The sequence below is a fragment of the Humulus lupulus genome, chromosome 7 (genome assembly GCF_963169125.1).
Source record: "Humulus lupulus chromosome 7, drHumLupu1.1, whole genome shotgun sequence".
In the NCBI taxonomy this organism is placed as follows: Eukaryota; Viridiplantae; Streptophyta; class Magnoliopsida; order Rosales; family Cannabaceae; genus Humulus; species Humulus lupulus.
The window spans coordinates 15,912,872-15,927,354 of NC_084799.1; the positions used below are offsets into that span (position 1 = coordinate 15,912,872).

The 14,483-nt window shown below is 32.5% G+C and overlaps 3 protein-coding genes and 1 non-coding gene across 5 annotated transcripts; all 4 read right to left on the reverse strand.

Moving 5' to 3' along the window:
• Positions 1–1,035: 1,035 nt before the first annotated feature.
• LOC133789480 (uncharacterized) lies at positions 1,036–1,883 on the reverse strand. The gene has a single exon (XM_062227332.1). The coding sequence runs from the start codon at positions 1,614–1,616 to the stop codon at positions 1,080–1,082; it is 537 nt and encodes a 178-aa protein (XP_062083316.1). The 5' UTR covers positions 1,617–1,883; the 3' UTR covers positions 1,036–1,079.
• Positions 1,884–2,844: 961 nt separating this feature from the next.
• LOC133792930 (U1 spliceosomal RNA) lies at positions 2,845–3,005 on the reverse strand. Its single transcript, XR_009874393.1, has one exon. It is a non-coding gene; the product is annotated as a U1 spliceosomal RNA (small nuclear RNA).
• On the reverse strand, positions 2,846–7,252 carry LOC133790801 (probable RNA helicase SDE3). Of its 2 annotated transcripts, none has more exons than XM_062228576.1 (5): positions 6,812–7,252; positions 5,676–6,473; positions 5,418–5,588; positions 3,743–5,200; positions 2,846–3,563 (listed from the first exon to the last, which is right to left on the reverse strand). In XM_062228576.1, the coding sequence occupies exons 2-5, from the start codon at positions 6,462–6,464 to the stop codon at positions 3,444–3,446; spliced, it is 2,538 nt and encodes an 845-aa protein (XP_062084560.1). In that variant the 5' UTR covers positions 6,465–6,473; positions 6,812–7,252; the 3' UTR covers positions 2,846–3,443. The 2 variants fall into 2 exon arrangements, with proteins under 2 accessions (XP_062084560.1, XP_062084561.1); XM_062228577.1 differs by having other exon boundaries at positions 5,676–6,520.
• A 2,063-nt stretch (positions 7,253–9,315) lies between these two features.
• Positions 9,316–12,078, reverse strand: LOC133790802 (uncharacterized). The gene is made up of 6 exons (XM_062228578.1): positions 11,907–12,078; positions 10,843–11,121; positions 10,582–10,730; positions 10,340–10,501; positions 9,861–9,976; positions 9,316–9,763 (listed from the first exon to the last, which is right to left on the reverse strand). Exons 2-6 carry the CDS (start codon positions 11,072–11,074, stop codon positions 9,745–9,747), a joined length of 678 nt encoding a protein of 225 aa, XP_062084562.1. The 5' UTR covers positions 11,075–11,121; positions 11,907–12,078; the 3' UTR covers positions 9,316–9,744.
• Between the last annotated feature and the right edge of the window lie 2,405 nt (positions 12,079–14,483).

The following is a 14,483-nucleotide window of genomic DNA, read 5'->3' on the forward strand; positions in this document are numbered from 1 at the left end:
TAATCTCTTTATATATAAAACAAATTTTTAATACAAAATATATAAAGAGATTTCAAGACATAAAATTATCACAAAAATGACAAAATTCTAAAATCATGTGAAATGATATAAAATTTCCAAATTCTAAATAAGCTCATTAAATCATTTCAAATGATAAAATCCATTTAAATGGTATCTCAAAGATGTCATCACCTCAACAAAAATTCTAAAAGAGGTCTTTTACCTCAAAATGTAAAAGTGCATAAAGTAACTTCAAAACCATATAAAATGATATTTTAAAGAGGTCATTCATTTCAAAATTCAAAAATGCTCCAAAGTATCTCTAAAATAAGAATACCCAAATTTCAAAATGAGATTATCAACCTCAAAAATTCTAAAGTATCACCAATAGTTTTCCTGAATTACGTTTGACTTAATTCATCTAAATGATACGTAGGCAACTTAGTCGCTAAAACTAAGTGTAGTCAACCACAAATTCTCAAAATTCTCAATATCAAATACGACTCTCAAAATACCATAAAAGATCATTTACTTCGGAATTTTTCCTAACTTCTAAACATTAAATAATTCCATGATATAGTCATCTATCGGAATTTTATAAATTTCTAAAAATACCGTGAATTCCTACGAATTGATCTTTTAATGGAATTCTTCCACTTATTTTCCAAAATAACTATCTAGAACTACAAGTAACTTGATCATTCATATTAAGAAAGTATATAGGCAGCTCAATTAGTCAAATTTAATAAGTGTAGTCGCAATTCTAAATTCCTCAAAACATTTCCAAAATTATACAAGTAATTAATATCATCATAATTGGGGTTTTACTTTAAATAAAAATTGTAGTAATTAAGAGGTTATTCTTATATAATTTTGGATAGGTCGAACTCAAATTAATAAACTCTTATGTTATAAATCAGCGTAGGTAAAATTGTATTTAGCATTAATTTTAATATATTAAATTTGAAATTTTTGTGTAAGAGAAACAGCCAAACCAAAATATAGTCTAGCAAAATAAAATCAACAAAACTATACTTAATTTAAAGAAACTATAAATAAAGATAAAAATAGATATGTAATTACAACTTTGAGGGAAGCAAATCAGTGGACAAAAAACTATTAATAAAACAATCTCTGAGTTTTCCCTTGTGAAAACTATATTTCTTAAGGTGACCCTCTTTTCGAAACCCAACTTTCTCTAAAACCCTTTGAGAGGCCTTATTGTCTACATCAACAAAACCTTCCAGCCTTACCAAGTGAGGTAAGTCCTTGAAAACTTGAGCAACTGCTATTTTCATGGCCTGTGTAAATATTCCTTTGCTCCAATACTCAGCGGCCACACCAGCGCTCATCTCAGCCTTGAACATGCTCTCATCACTGCCTGGGAATGCTGAGATGAAGCCAATCGAACGGTCATCAATGCATATAGAGCGGTGCCAATGGTGATGATCAGGGTTACAAACATCTTTTAAGAAAGTCAACGCCTCATCTTTGGAGGTCAAAGTTCTCCGTCGAAGATATCGAGTCACTTGATCGTCACCGACGAATAGCATCACATCATCCACGTCCCTTAGATTGAATGGACGGAGTGTGATTTTTGATAGGTCGATATCCATCTATATATCTAATAATTTTGTTTGAAATTTAGCCTTGTACTTTGGTTTTGGTTTAGTATGACTTGAGAAACTTTTGAAGCAATGAAAAAACACAAGAGGCTGAGAAAGAAATGCTTTGAACTTGTGATCATTTCATTCATTGAAAGAGGTATTTATACATGAGGTGCTACCAGGTTATTACGTAAGCACTCAATAGTTATATATATATTATTATGTATGACTTTCTATTAGAGGTAGCTGGAATTCCAAAATGTACTATATTTTTATTAATTCGTATGCTCTATACTTGTTTTATTTTTATATCATTCTAAACGTAATCAAAACGAGGTTGACAGCACAATGCATCCTAATCTTTTCGTACAAAATTCAAAACTTGTGCTAGTCTTACATAAGCACACAAGTTTTTTTTATTTTTTGACTACTTGTATATTTAGTTTTAATATTATTTTTTTTATACCTATCATCATTATTTTCCCCTCGTGTCTTATCTTCTCTCTTCCATATATACAGTAGCGCAAAAACATTATAGTTATATATATTTAGAAACTTTTTTGTTAGTTAGATTTTAGGGATCTTAGGAATTTTTTTATATATTTAATAAATTAAAATTAATTTCTATATGATAAATAGATTCATTATATAAAAAAAAATTAATTTATTTAGGCGTAGTCGACTTGATGCCTAAAACTTTTAGGTTATGTTTGATATCAGAAGGGAGGGAGAGTAGTATGCATGAAGAGCTTAGAAAAGATAGAGAATAGAATGGATGAGAATGATAATTGTTTTTCTTTATATTGTTTAGTATTAAAAGTGAAGTTAGAATAATAGAGGGAAAATTAATTACTAAAATTACCATTATATATTTTTAACATTTATATTTATTATATTTTTAAAAGGACAACGTGACATTTTACATTTTTCTTAGATTTCTCAAAAAATAGAGTGAATAATTTTTTAAGGTGTGGAGGGAGGTCTCCTCTCTCTCTCTCTCTCTCCCCCCTTCCATTATTTACGGCTACAGTCCTTAATGGCAACTCTAATTTACGGCAGTGCAGTCCTTATTGGCAACTCATGATATTTGATAAGCACAAGCACATCCTAGTTGATCCTTAAGGTATTAAATAAAAAAATTTGAAATTTCCAAGCAAAATATTTGAAATTTCCAAGCAAAATATTTTTCTACAAGAGAAAATACAGAGCATCCTAAACAAAAGCTAGACTTGAATTTGAAGGGGCCGCGCGAACGCAGGCCCCCACTAGCACAAATTATGACGTTGGCTCTCCCACTTGGGGAGACCATAAGCAGGCACCCCTCCTAAGTGCAATGGAGGTCACCAGCTTAGGCCATGGGCCTTCTTGATCGCCCATTAACCCCGTCCAGGTAAGTATGTTATAACTGCGGTTTCGCTATATATTTATAGTCACACTGGTCCTCCATTTCTCATAAACATTCCATGTGGGACTGACAAGTAGGCACAATGTCAAATGCGTACAACAACTGCAACGATGGTTTTATTTTAGTAATTAGAGAAAGTTAAAACCTTATTCACTGATAACTAAGATAAGTTTATCAAACCTGTTTGGAAATAGAAGTCCTTAAGATCATGAAACATGTTTTGAGAGCACATATAAAGTAAATATTGTAAAAAGCTTCCATATGTTAATGTAATCAACATAAACACTCAGACACGAAGATAATAGCTTCAGGACTATGTAGTTAGCAAATCTGTTTTAAATCATCAGGAGTTTCTTCTAATTGAAATGATTCATCCCACGCTTTACAATGGAAAGGATTCTCAAACCCAACTCAGGTTCAGGTTTCTCCTATCAACCGATTCGACCATAGTCTTCCTCTTCAGGGTCTGGTGCTAGCCCTTCAGGCAGGGGACAACCCTGGTAAGAGTTGTTATCAGAACAATGCCTTAAAAGCCTGTCCCAATAGGGGTCCTGCCCAGAAAAAATAACGTTAATTAACATTCAACAACACAAGTGGTTGGCGTATCAAAGTTCATATGCATGCTCATGGAGCCAAAGTTGTACTAATAGATCAGTTGAGTCAAATAGTAAAAATGTAATCCAATGGTAAAAAAGAAGTAGAAATATAACAGCAGCTGATATTGAAGTACCTTACAGACTACATGTGGATTCCCAACAATGATAAGCAATGATCTGGCGCGAGTAATAGCAACATTAAATCTCCTTGGGTTGCTAAGAAATCCCAGACTGTAAATTTTGTCAAACTCATTGTGTTTGACAGTAGATCTAACAGTGGATACAATTATAACCTCTCTCTCTTGCCCCTGAAATTGTTCTACACTTCCTACTTTAATATCTTGCATTTCCCATGCTTCAAGTACCTTTTTGATCTTCACCACTTGCTGGCGGTATGGTGTAATCACCCCAAAATCTGTCTCATTTAATACTGTAACAGAAACTAGCTTTCTGATTATCTCGGCAACTTTGCTGGCCTCAATTCGGTTAAACCAAGACGGGTTGTTGCCTTCCCTCTCGTCACATCCTTGAATGCCAACAAATAGTACAGGAAATTCTTTGTTAGGTAGGAAGTCAACTTGAGAATATTTGGAGGAAGAGTTATCTTCTTTACATGGAAGTAGCTCATCATTATAAAAGAGCTTTGAGGGGAGGTCTAGAATGGTTGGATGACATCTGTAGTTCCTAACCAATTTGATCACAAATGATTCATCTTCATCACAGTAATGTTTACAATCAAATAACCTTTCTAAATATGATTTCCCTAGGCCAAAAGCGGCTGCATCTTGCGAATACACAACCGGACCTAATTGCTTTGGATCTCCTGCTAGAACGACTACTGTTTCACTTCTACAAAGATTGGCCATAGGTACCATGATTTCTGGCTCTGAAGCTTGGCCAGCCTCATCTAAGAATAGGTGAGAAAAATGACCATGATTAACCCCTTCAACATGAAGAACGGAAGTACTCATATAAGTGGAAATGATGATCCTGTAAAGCAGCAAGGCATTGAGAGGAGGACATCTGAAAACATTGTCCTGAGAATAGCAGTACCGAAGGTAATCAGGCTGCAAATCCTCGTAAGGACGGCTTGTAGCATTTAGCCTAAATATCTCGGTTTCTTTTACTTCGATGACATTATTGCTCATGATCTTCTCTAGTATATGATCAGCAGCACTGTTTGAAGCAGCACAAACAAGTATCTTGGCACGTTTGTTCATTGCATATATTTGTAAGATGGCTTCCACTATAGTCTTTGTTTTACCAGTGCCTGGAGGACCATATATCACAAAAGGTGGAGCACCTCGGCAACCAAGGATCATTTCAACTGAATGTATCTGCTCTTTATTGAGACTAGAGGTAACTTGCACAGATGGGGTTGTTTTAATTAATCTTCTTTTGGTTGATTGAGATGGGAAAAGAAGATCAGTATCTAAATCAGCTGCCGCATGAAGAGCTTGATACAGCCTCCTCATGTTCAACCTATTGTATGTGAACCAAATATTGTACAAATTCCCATTCCAGTGATTGGTGTGAAATTCTTCCGAAAACTTTATAAGTACTTCATCTGCCTCAACACGGTGGATGCGGCCCTGAGATTGTCCCAGTTCAAGTTTGAATACAGAAACTTTTTTCTATTGCCACAAACTAATATATACAAAACCATCAAGTAATTTAGACATATATGCAAATGAGCTCATTGTTATCAGTATTATCAATAAATATGAAAGATTAAGTGACATTCAAAATATGCTTAAGATTTGTCAAAGCTTTGTAAAGAATTTATTAATATTTTGATTCAGAACAAACCTTGTATGTAATATTATTAACTGCATTTCCAGATGCAAGCTTTGCAAAAACGTTGTCACCATGTACGAGTGATGGCCTTTTCTCAGCTAGTCCAAGAACCTCTACAGATACCAAGTGAGGTCCTTTCCTCCTTAAGTTGATGCAGGCCATGTCATAACACCTCATTTCTTTCTAAAACAGTAGAAATAATATTTAAGCCAACAATATAAGTTGTGGGCTAATTAAAACTACCTTGACTTCACAAAACTACATACTTACCTCTAAATGCAGCTCTTCCATATTAATTAATGTACTGAAGTAACTGACATAGTTATCCCTCCTTAGACCTTCCATAAGAGTCTCGGGAACTTGTTTGTTCTGAAGTAATTCTCTAACATCATTTGAGATGTTGTATTCAGGAAGCTTATAATTATACTTTGATTCATGTTTTGTTGGCTTTGACGGTTGAGAAGAACCACAATGCTCATCAATAACAAACTGTTTTCTTCTTGGAGCTCTTAAATAAGGCTTGCCTGAAGCCAAAGACTGGGAAACCTGATCTTCAGCCAGTAGAAACGCCAAACGTTCAATCCTTTCATCACCTACATCAAAATAAACCACAGATGTGTGCAAACCCAGTTCTTTTGGTTTGCAAGATAACCAAATGGTCAGAGTCTGGTAAGGCTGAAGAACTCTATCTTCAAGACAATCTGATTCCAAAAAGTTTTGAACATATGCAGCATCTGAATGGACTGATGGCGGTTCCAACAGAGACAATGTGTATGAGCCTTTAGGATTAGAGCAGAAGATCCGAACACCCCAAAGTTCTACTGGATCACTAGTAGTGTTCTTTATAGTGATTGAACATTTTGATGTTCCTCCAATAAGAGCAGATTGTGGTTTTCCTCTTATGGGAGGGAATGGGGTGGATATGACAACGGGCTCATCTTCATCCATGTCATAGTTAAACACAGAACTATCATCCTCAAAATCAATAAAGCCAATCTCTTGCTTGTCTCCAATGATGGAACATTCTTCATCCCACTTTTGCTTTCCAATTGTTCCCATTTCTGAGATCTGTTTAATTCTTGCTAGTGTTATAGAGAATCACCGCACTAATAATACTACCAAAAAAAAAATTATAACAAAAACCCAAAGAAAATTCAATCAAATGTAAAATATACTAAAGACTAAAATCCATATTTTCAAGTAGACATTAACAAATAGTCAATATATGTAATTTTTCTCACATTTTTATCAAAAACATCAAGATACAAGAGAAACCCATTTAACCAAACACGTTGCTTTCACTTCTCACACACAAAGAAAGGGAGAGAAACCAAGCAGATGAAGAATAAAAAAAGAACATAGAATAATTGCTACCCAAAATCTGAAACGATATAAAGATCACAAACCTTGCTCCACAACTCTTGAAAATTATAGTAGAGAATGAAGTTCAGACTTTTCTGCTTTCCCTGAATTAAAAGAGAGCTGAGGAAAGAACCCAGTCAAGCAAAGAAAGATTAGTGCATATACAGACAAAGTAAAAGGGAAAGCGTCTCTCTACTTTTCTGTGCCCAGTTCCTCCAAAAGAAAATCAATCTTTAAAAAAACACAAACGTTTAAAGATTTTCACATTGATTTGAAACTTGGAGACCATGTAATGTATCGGTGAAATTGCATTTTTTATCAAATAAAAAGAAAGAACACTACACGCAGAAAGAGCAAATATCCGTATGACTGTAACAAAGTTGAATGCCACGTGGTTGCTGACATGGCAAATAAATGATTGAACGTATCGCGTTTCAATTGATGCGATATCCAGAAGATTGCTTTTCTGAAGCACAAAGTTGTCAATACTCAATTGTTTATATTGATGATTGATGTGATTATATGTTTTTTTTTTATTTTAAAGTCTCACATAAATTTCACTTTATCTTTTAAAAAAACTAAGTTTGGTAACACTTAAAAAATAATATTTTTTTATTAAATTAATCAGAAATTTGAAAATTAAATATAAAAATGTGTTTAATAACTTTATTTTTATTTATTATTTTTTAAATTTTAAAAATAAAAAATTTTCCAACAGTTTTTATTTTTTCTTTTCATTTTTTTCTTTACTTCTTCAAATCAACACCTCATTGTTAAACAAAAAATAAAAATAAAAGTTATCAAACACGTTTATTATTTTTTGTTTTTAAAAATAAATAACAAAAATAGTTTCCAAACATATTTTTATTTTTTAAAAATAAAAAAACAAAAAAAAAATAATAAAATAATTTTTATTTTTGTATTTAAAAAATTCAAAAACAAAAATTTTACCAAACGGCCATAACAAATCTTTGTATCTAAATGTTATAATAACACATATGCTATAACACATATGCTATAATATAACACATATAGCATATTCTAACATCATATCCTATAATAACATAGTCGGATCCATGAAAAGAGTGACTTTTATGGTTGGCATGAATTGCATAATTTTCATGTGAAGCATTAAATTATATTGAGCGCATTAATAATAACACTTTTTATATCCAATCTAAAATAATATTGTTATTTGATATCTTAAGATGTCAAACAACACATAAGTTGGCACTTATAGTTGATTAGTGATATTCCATAATATTTATTAAATTCAAATATGTGTAACTCGATATTTGATTGCACCAGTAGCGATACGCTACCTCCTTGTGGTATTGGACCCCAGTAGTACCCCTCGGGCCTTAAATCATTTTGTTCACAAAGCATAAAATAGAAAAACCATAAATGGGTATGCATTCTTTTTTTAAACTTTTATTTATTTAACCGAAATTTCTTGGAACTGATGTTTGTTTCAAAATTATAGTATCTAAGCATATTCTATAAAGAGAAGACTAATCAAGGAGCATAAGCATTAAACTTTTCTGCCACTGTCACCAATTTCTCCTCTGAAAATTCAAAAAATTATGAAAATAAATGATAATAATTTAGATCGAAGAGTAATAGCTTGGTTGGATAACTACCACAGGTCATGAGGATGAAGATAAGCAGAAAACGTATCAAGGTGGGGATTTTTGCTATAATGGTTTGTTGTCTTAGAAATTCTGCTCTGATTTATAGCTATTGATATGATTATCATCAAAGAATATGAAAGAAGCAGTGAATCTTTATGTTTAACCAATGCATATGCATATATACCTGGTGCTAGGAAGTAGTTTAAGAGACAGAGACATTGGTTTTGTTCATTTGCTCACTGCTTTGAGAAGCTTTAATCCCTCGTATAAAGGAGAAAAGTTTGAATTTCGTATATAAGGGCAAGTGGGATTAAATAATCCACTGCAAAATCTATTTTGGAGCCTCCTAATTCCATAAATAATATTTATAAGTTCACATAAGATTTCAGAAGAACAAATTCTAATGTGTTTTTTTCCCTTGAAGGATGGCTTATTTGATAAACCCTCCTGCAGACAAGTTTCTTTATATGTAAACTGTTAACTGTTTAGCAGTAAGCTTGAATGAAATGCAAACTGATTCTTTCAAGTTTGAAGTTGTATATGTAATGTGTAAGAATTAGAAAATAATTGAATTCCATTACCTTTCATAACAAGCATATATCAAGAATTATAAAGAGTAGAAACTATGTACTGGACATAAGTAAAAGGCATGATTTGGAGTATTTTCCTATCTTTTACTTTGAGCATACGCAATTCTGAGTAAGCCCCTTGCCTTTACATTTTTAGTGTCTCTATTACTATTAATGTTATGAAGTCATTATCACTATATGCAAATATGATCAATATGACAATAACGTACTGAATCAAATTGGATTTTCATTTGATAGATGCAATCATCAAGTAATTATAAACCTCAATTCAAAACTATAAAAATTGGTATGTTGCTATACAATAAGCAATGACCAACGCATACATACTAAACTGAATAGCTAAACATTCATAGAAAAAAGATACCTTAAAATCAAATTGTGAAGCCATTTTCAGGAAAATTGGCTGGTTCATTGCAGTAGTGCCACAACTCGGGTACTGCCAAAAGAGAGTTGCCACACAATGTGGAAGAAATACAGATGGCACGTGATGATTGAAAAAAAATGAGAATTAAAAATCTGGCAATTGAGAATTTATTCTCAAACATGCTTCACCTAGCTTTATTACAAATGAAAGTATAAAGGAGAAGTAACAAATCAAGGTTCAGCAATTCTGACCATCTGGTCACAAATCTGCTTAGGAAAAACCATCTGAAATCTCAAAGTTGATTCTAGGAGTTCCAGGCATCTATCAAAATCTCCATTTCATGCTAGTTAGAGTACGGACCTTCTAAAGAGCTGTAAACGTCTTCAATCACCTTAATTCTTCCCGCAGCACCTTTTGATAAGAACAATTAGATGAATAGACCAAGTAAAACCAGCCCATAAGACTAACAAACCGTTTGATATAAAATGCAATAAGAACAGAAAGGTACCATTTATATCTCTTCTTAGAACCACATGGGCAAAGGGCATTCCTACTTATTTGTCCACTCTTGGCCAAATTAGACTTGGCAATATCTAATGGTGTAGATCCCATCAGCTTTTGCACCTGAAGTAAATAAAATACAGTATAATAATAATAAGGATGGTGACAAGAAATTTGGTTCACTTCATTTCCAAATAAGTTTTAAGAAACTAAAAGTAACAACGTCACCATAAACCTAGACGTTTTGTATGTGACAATAATAATAAGGATGGTGACAAGAAATTTGGTTCACTTCATTTCCAAATAAGTTTTAAGAAACTAATAACAACAATGTCACCATAAACCTAGACGTTTGTATGTTCTATAATATAAGCCATGGCACAAGACAATCGCAATACACATATATATCAACATGTGCAGGACATAAAACTTTAAATAAATAAAACTAAAGAATAGAAGAATTTCATAGGTCAAGATAAGCGACACCTCAGCAAGACTCTTTGGCATTGGCTTCCCTTCTTTTTGTAAACTTTCTATCTTCCTTTGTGCTTCTTTAGCCCATGTAAACTTTGCCAGAGCATTCTCAACATCAGTAATTGTGCAATTACAGAGTTTTGCTGCCTCTTTCTTATGACTGAGTTGGAGATTCTACAAAATAGAAGGTTTATAACTACAAAAATATCACAGTATATGAAATTTGAGAAATTATATTATTACAAAATTAATACATCACCAGTGGGATCAAACCCTCCAAGACATCGAATTACAGCTTCTTGTTTCTCAAAAGCCTCAGCAAATGTCGCTTCACTGCTTCTACCTACTATATACTGCTTAAAGGCCCCTACTTTTCTTGTTTTACTCAACTCCTCCGCAAAACCTATGATTAAACAAGTAAATAATTAATTAATTAATTATCATAAGTAAAAGTTAAAGAGAAAGAAAAATAAACTGTTGGGTTAAAATGGCAGAAGAATCAGGCAAGGGCATACGGAGAAGAGTGAATGACTCGGAGCTGATTTGAGCTCCTTCTTGAGAGCTCTTTTGGCCAGTGAAGACTCCTTTGATCTTGTTCACCCATGAACTTTGTAGCTGCGCTGTTGAGAATATTGATCGATACTGTGATGGAACAAACTGAGATCCATGGTGGCAGAAGCAAGATAGAGAAAAAATAATTTCAGAATTTTTCTTGCACAAAGTGTTGCCAATGATTTGTGAATACATTCTGAGACTTTTGCATGGAAAGAAGCTGACCCACTGTAGTGCTTGTCCTACCAAACAGTTAAGAGCAAGTACCAATCATACATGACCTCACCAAAGAACTTTCTATCAAACCAATACTATACTACATTACTACTAAAGGTGTCGTACTCTCTAAAGCATTTTTAAAAATTAAGCTGAGCACTGCATTAAGAGAAAAAGAAACAAAAAAAATGGAACAAAGTTATGGTCATTCATATTCCATACCTTATCCGAGTGAAAACTGAGTAAATCAAATGAGAAACAATTCAAAACAAGCAAATCAATCAAATAATACATGTATTTCTTGAGAAACAGTCCGAACAACCACAAAAATCAAACACAAACCACTCACTTAATAGCAAAAGCCATTCTTCTCCGGCATATCTCCTAATCAAACAGACCACATTAACATGTTTCACACAATGAAATTTCAAAGTAAGGAGATCAAACTTCACCTCCTAAAATACAAGAAGCGCACATTATATAATTCAACCACAAATGAAGTATTGATCCCGAGTCAGACGTTAGAAATTAGCAGCGTATTAAGCTAACAATGAATATACACAAAAGACCAGATAAAGAGGACATCAACAAAGCTTTTTACTAGCATCAGTGCTTTAGTGGGTATAATTTATTTGAGTTCCAATAGTCACTGCATAAACAGGTTAGGTAAAATTGGACCTACGTAGATTATATACATACATATATGAATTTGGCAAAACAGAAGCAAAATAAAAAAAGCTCAAAAACCCAGATAATAGTAAGAATGGCTCATTCAAAATATGGGCTGGTGTAGAAAAGAGTGAAGACTCACCGGAGAAGATGGCTACGGTGGCGGTTAGGTCGAAGGCGGAGAGACAAATAAGAGAGATGAGGGGACTCGCTCCCAGCAAGGTAGGGGGCGGTGCAGTGGGGGAAGGACGAAGATCTGGTCTGAGATCCAAACGACATTTTGGCTTAGTTGATGGTTTATAATATTTGAAGAAAACGACAGTACATTATAAACGACAATGGAAGAACAGACAAAACCTTCACATTTTTTAAAAACGACATCAAAGTGAAGAAAACGGAATAAAGACTATGATTGAGTATACATTAATAGCCTTCAAAATTAAGACTATTGTTAATTACGTTACTGAATAGATTATCCCAAATTATGTAATTGTTATAGCATGGGGCAAATCTAATAAACTTTTTTTTTCAATAATAATGATGATGTGTTCATTTTATTTTAGTGTATTAATTATTTAACAAAAAAAAATCTGGTGCTAAAATGTTTTTTTAAAAAAAAACAAATGAAATTTCATTAATGGTTAAATTGGAACAAAGTCCATACAAAAACACTAGTCATAAAATATTGTTATGGGCATGAAAAAATTATCATAATATATAAATATAGAAAAAAAAAATCTTGTGCATAATTGTAAAGAGATATATTTTTATTTAAAAGATGATTTAAATTTTTTTTTTATTTCGGAAATAATATCTTGGATTAATTTGTAAGGTTTGCAAATAATTTCTTATTTAGTTTGATGTTCTCACAATATGGTTATAAAAGTAATTTGTATCTTGATTTTATAAATAAAATATTATGTGCTTATTCGAATTCAATTCTAGAATATTTGTCTATTGATTTTCATGTTGCTCGAGATAATATACTTCAGGAAAAACAATCCTTGAAAGAATTAATTGTTATTTTTAACTTGAAAAATTTGACATGACGCAGGTATTAGCTGTCCCCGCAAAATTCATGTCTATCGGATCAGAATCAACTAAAAATGGCAAATATTCATTAATCAATAATATCTTCAAATATTCTTGCTTTTATTGGAGATTTTTTCTTAGCCTTTCTGCGCACGAAATGGTCTTTATAAATAGGCCTATAGGACCTTGAGAAAAAGTGAACTCTTTGGTGCATAATTTGTGAGTGAATTGTAATATTTGTAAGAGTTCATAATTTGTAATCAAGATCATTGTATTCGCATGTTTTTGTAGTAAAATGAGTGTTTAGTTTTGTGGTGAGTCTATACCACATTCATGAGTGAATACAAGTTGTAATTTGAACACAACTCTTATAGTCTTCAGGAGAAGATTTAGGGATCTCCATTGATTGGGGTCACTAGTAAAGGTGTGACCTTTCCCGACCTCAATGTACAGCAACACCTATTTGTTGGGGTTTTATGCCCTAATTAAAACTCAAATTCTTTGTAATCTCATTTTATTATCAATAAAATAATAGAAATCACTTTTTGACTTGGTCAATAACTTTGCTCACATGTTTTATTTTCATGATTATTTGTTTAATATAAACTTCTATTAAATCCCGAGCATATAGTTAATCTTATTTATAGTGACGTAATCACAGTGGAATATAAATATGATTATATGTTCAAAATAAGTTAGTCCTAAGATTAGTCAGTGCACCGGATTTACACTGACTTGCCAATCTACGATATGATCTACTTACACATTACAGTGTTATGTTATTTCCAGAACATTAGCAAAGTAGATAAGATCGGATGTATTTGTTACATCGGACAGGACCGATATTGACAGTTGATAAGATAAGTAAACATACCGTTATTATCTATTCTAGTCATATCATATAGTTGGCCATAGGTCAATTCAATCTCAATTTTGAGTGGTTAGTATTCAATCTCAGTTCTTTGACTTGTTCGTTACCAGCTTACCCTACGGACTAGCTCATACTTACATCTTGGGAACTCGGTAGTATAATTGAGTGGGAGTGTTAATCATAGATATGAACATCTATAGCTTCTGATGAAGAAGTGAAACGATGGTTTCCTTTTAGTTTGGTTCAAGGTGTTAAATGATAGAGATCTCATTTCAGTACTTAAATTAGTTTACTGAAATATCATTTACAAGGAACTAAGTGTTTTAAGGATAAAATACAATGAGGGGTAAAATGGTATTTTAGTCCTATCTCATTGTAGACCATCTATAGAGGATTGCGTGACAATTATGGTTGTAACAATGGATAATTAATAGCGTATCTATGTTTGTTATAGAGCATTCTATGAATTCAATAGTGCAATTCCGAGTCTATAGTGGAGTCACGAGGAATTAATAAGTTAGTAAATTTATTTGTTAGATTTATGATAACTTATAGGAGCTTGATTTCATAGGCCCATGGTCCCCATTGTACCTTGGATAAAATCATCTAGATATTCTCAATTAATTGATTTAATCATCAATTAGAATTATCAAAGTTGACCAGGTCAATTTTGGATAGTTTCACAGAGTTGTGTAATTTTGAGAAGAAAATAGAAATTATAGCAGATTTATTAATTAAGATAAATTGATATCTAAATAAATAAATAAGTTTAAATCAAGGTTCAAATTATAAATAATTAATTTGATAAAGGATTTA

What these genes read in the sequence shown, in the direction of transcription:
- LOC133789480 (XM_062227332.1), bottom strand. Translation starts at nt 1,616, where the DNA reads ATGGATATCGACCTATCAAAAATCACACTCCGTCCATTCAATCTAAGG.
- LOC133790801 (XM_062228576.1), bottom strand. Translation starts at nt 6,464, where the DNA reads ATGGGAACAATTGGAAAGCAAAAGTGGGATGAAGAATGTTCCATCATT. An exon ending in TGGAAGAGCTGCATTTAGAG is followed by an intron (nt 5,589 to 5,675) that starts GTAAGTATGTAG and finishes CTACTGTTTTAG; the next exon opens with AAAGAAATGAGGTGTTATGA. An exon ending in ATCCACATGTAGTCTGTAAG is followed by an intron (nt 3,564 to 3,742) that starts GTACTTCAATAT and finishes TTTTCTGGGCAG; the next exon opens with GACCCCTATTGGGACAGGCT.
- LOC133790802 (XM_062228578.1), bottom strand. Translation starts at nt 11,074, where the DNA reads ATGTATTCACAAATCATTGGCAACACTTTGTGCAAGAAAAATTCTGAA. An exon ending in CGAGTCATTCACTCTTCTCC is followed by an intron (nt 10,731 to 10,842) that starts GTATGCCCTTGC and finishes GTTTAATCATAG; the next exon opens with GTTTTGCGGAGGAGTTGAGT. An exon ending in GGTTTGATCCCACTGGTGAT is followed by an intron (nt 10,502 to 10,581) that starts GTATTAATTTTG and finishes TCTATTTTGTAG; the next exon opens with AATCTCCAACTCAGTCATAA.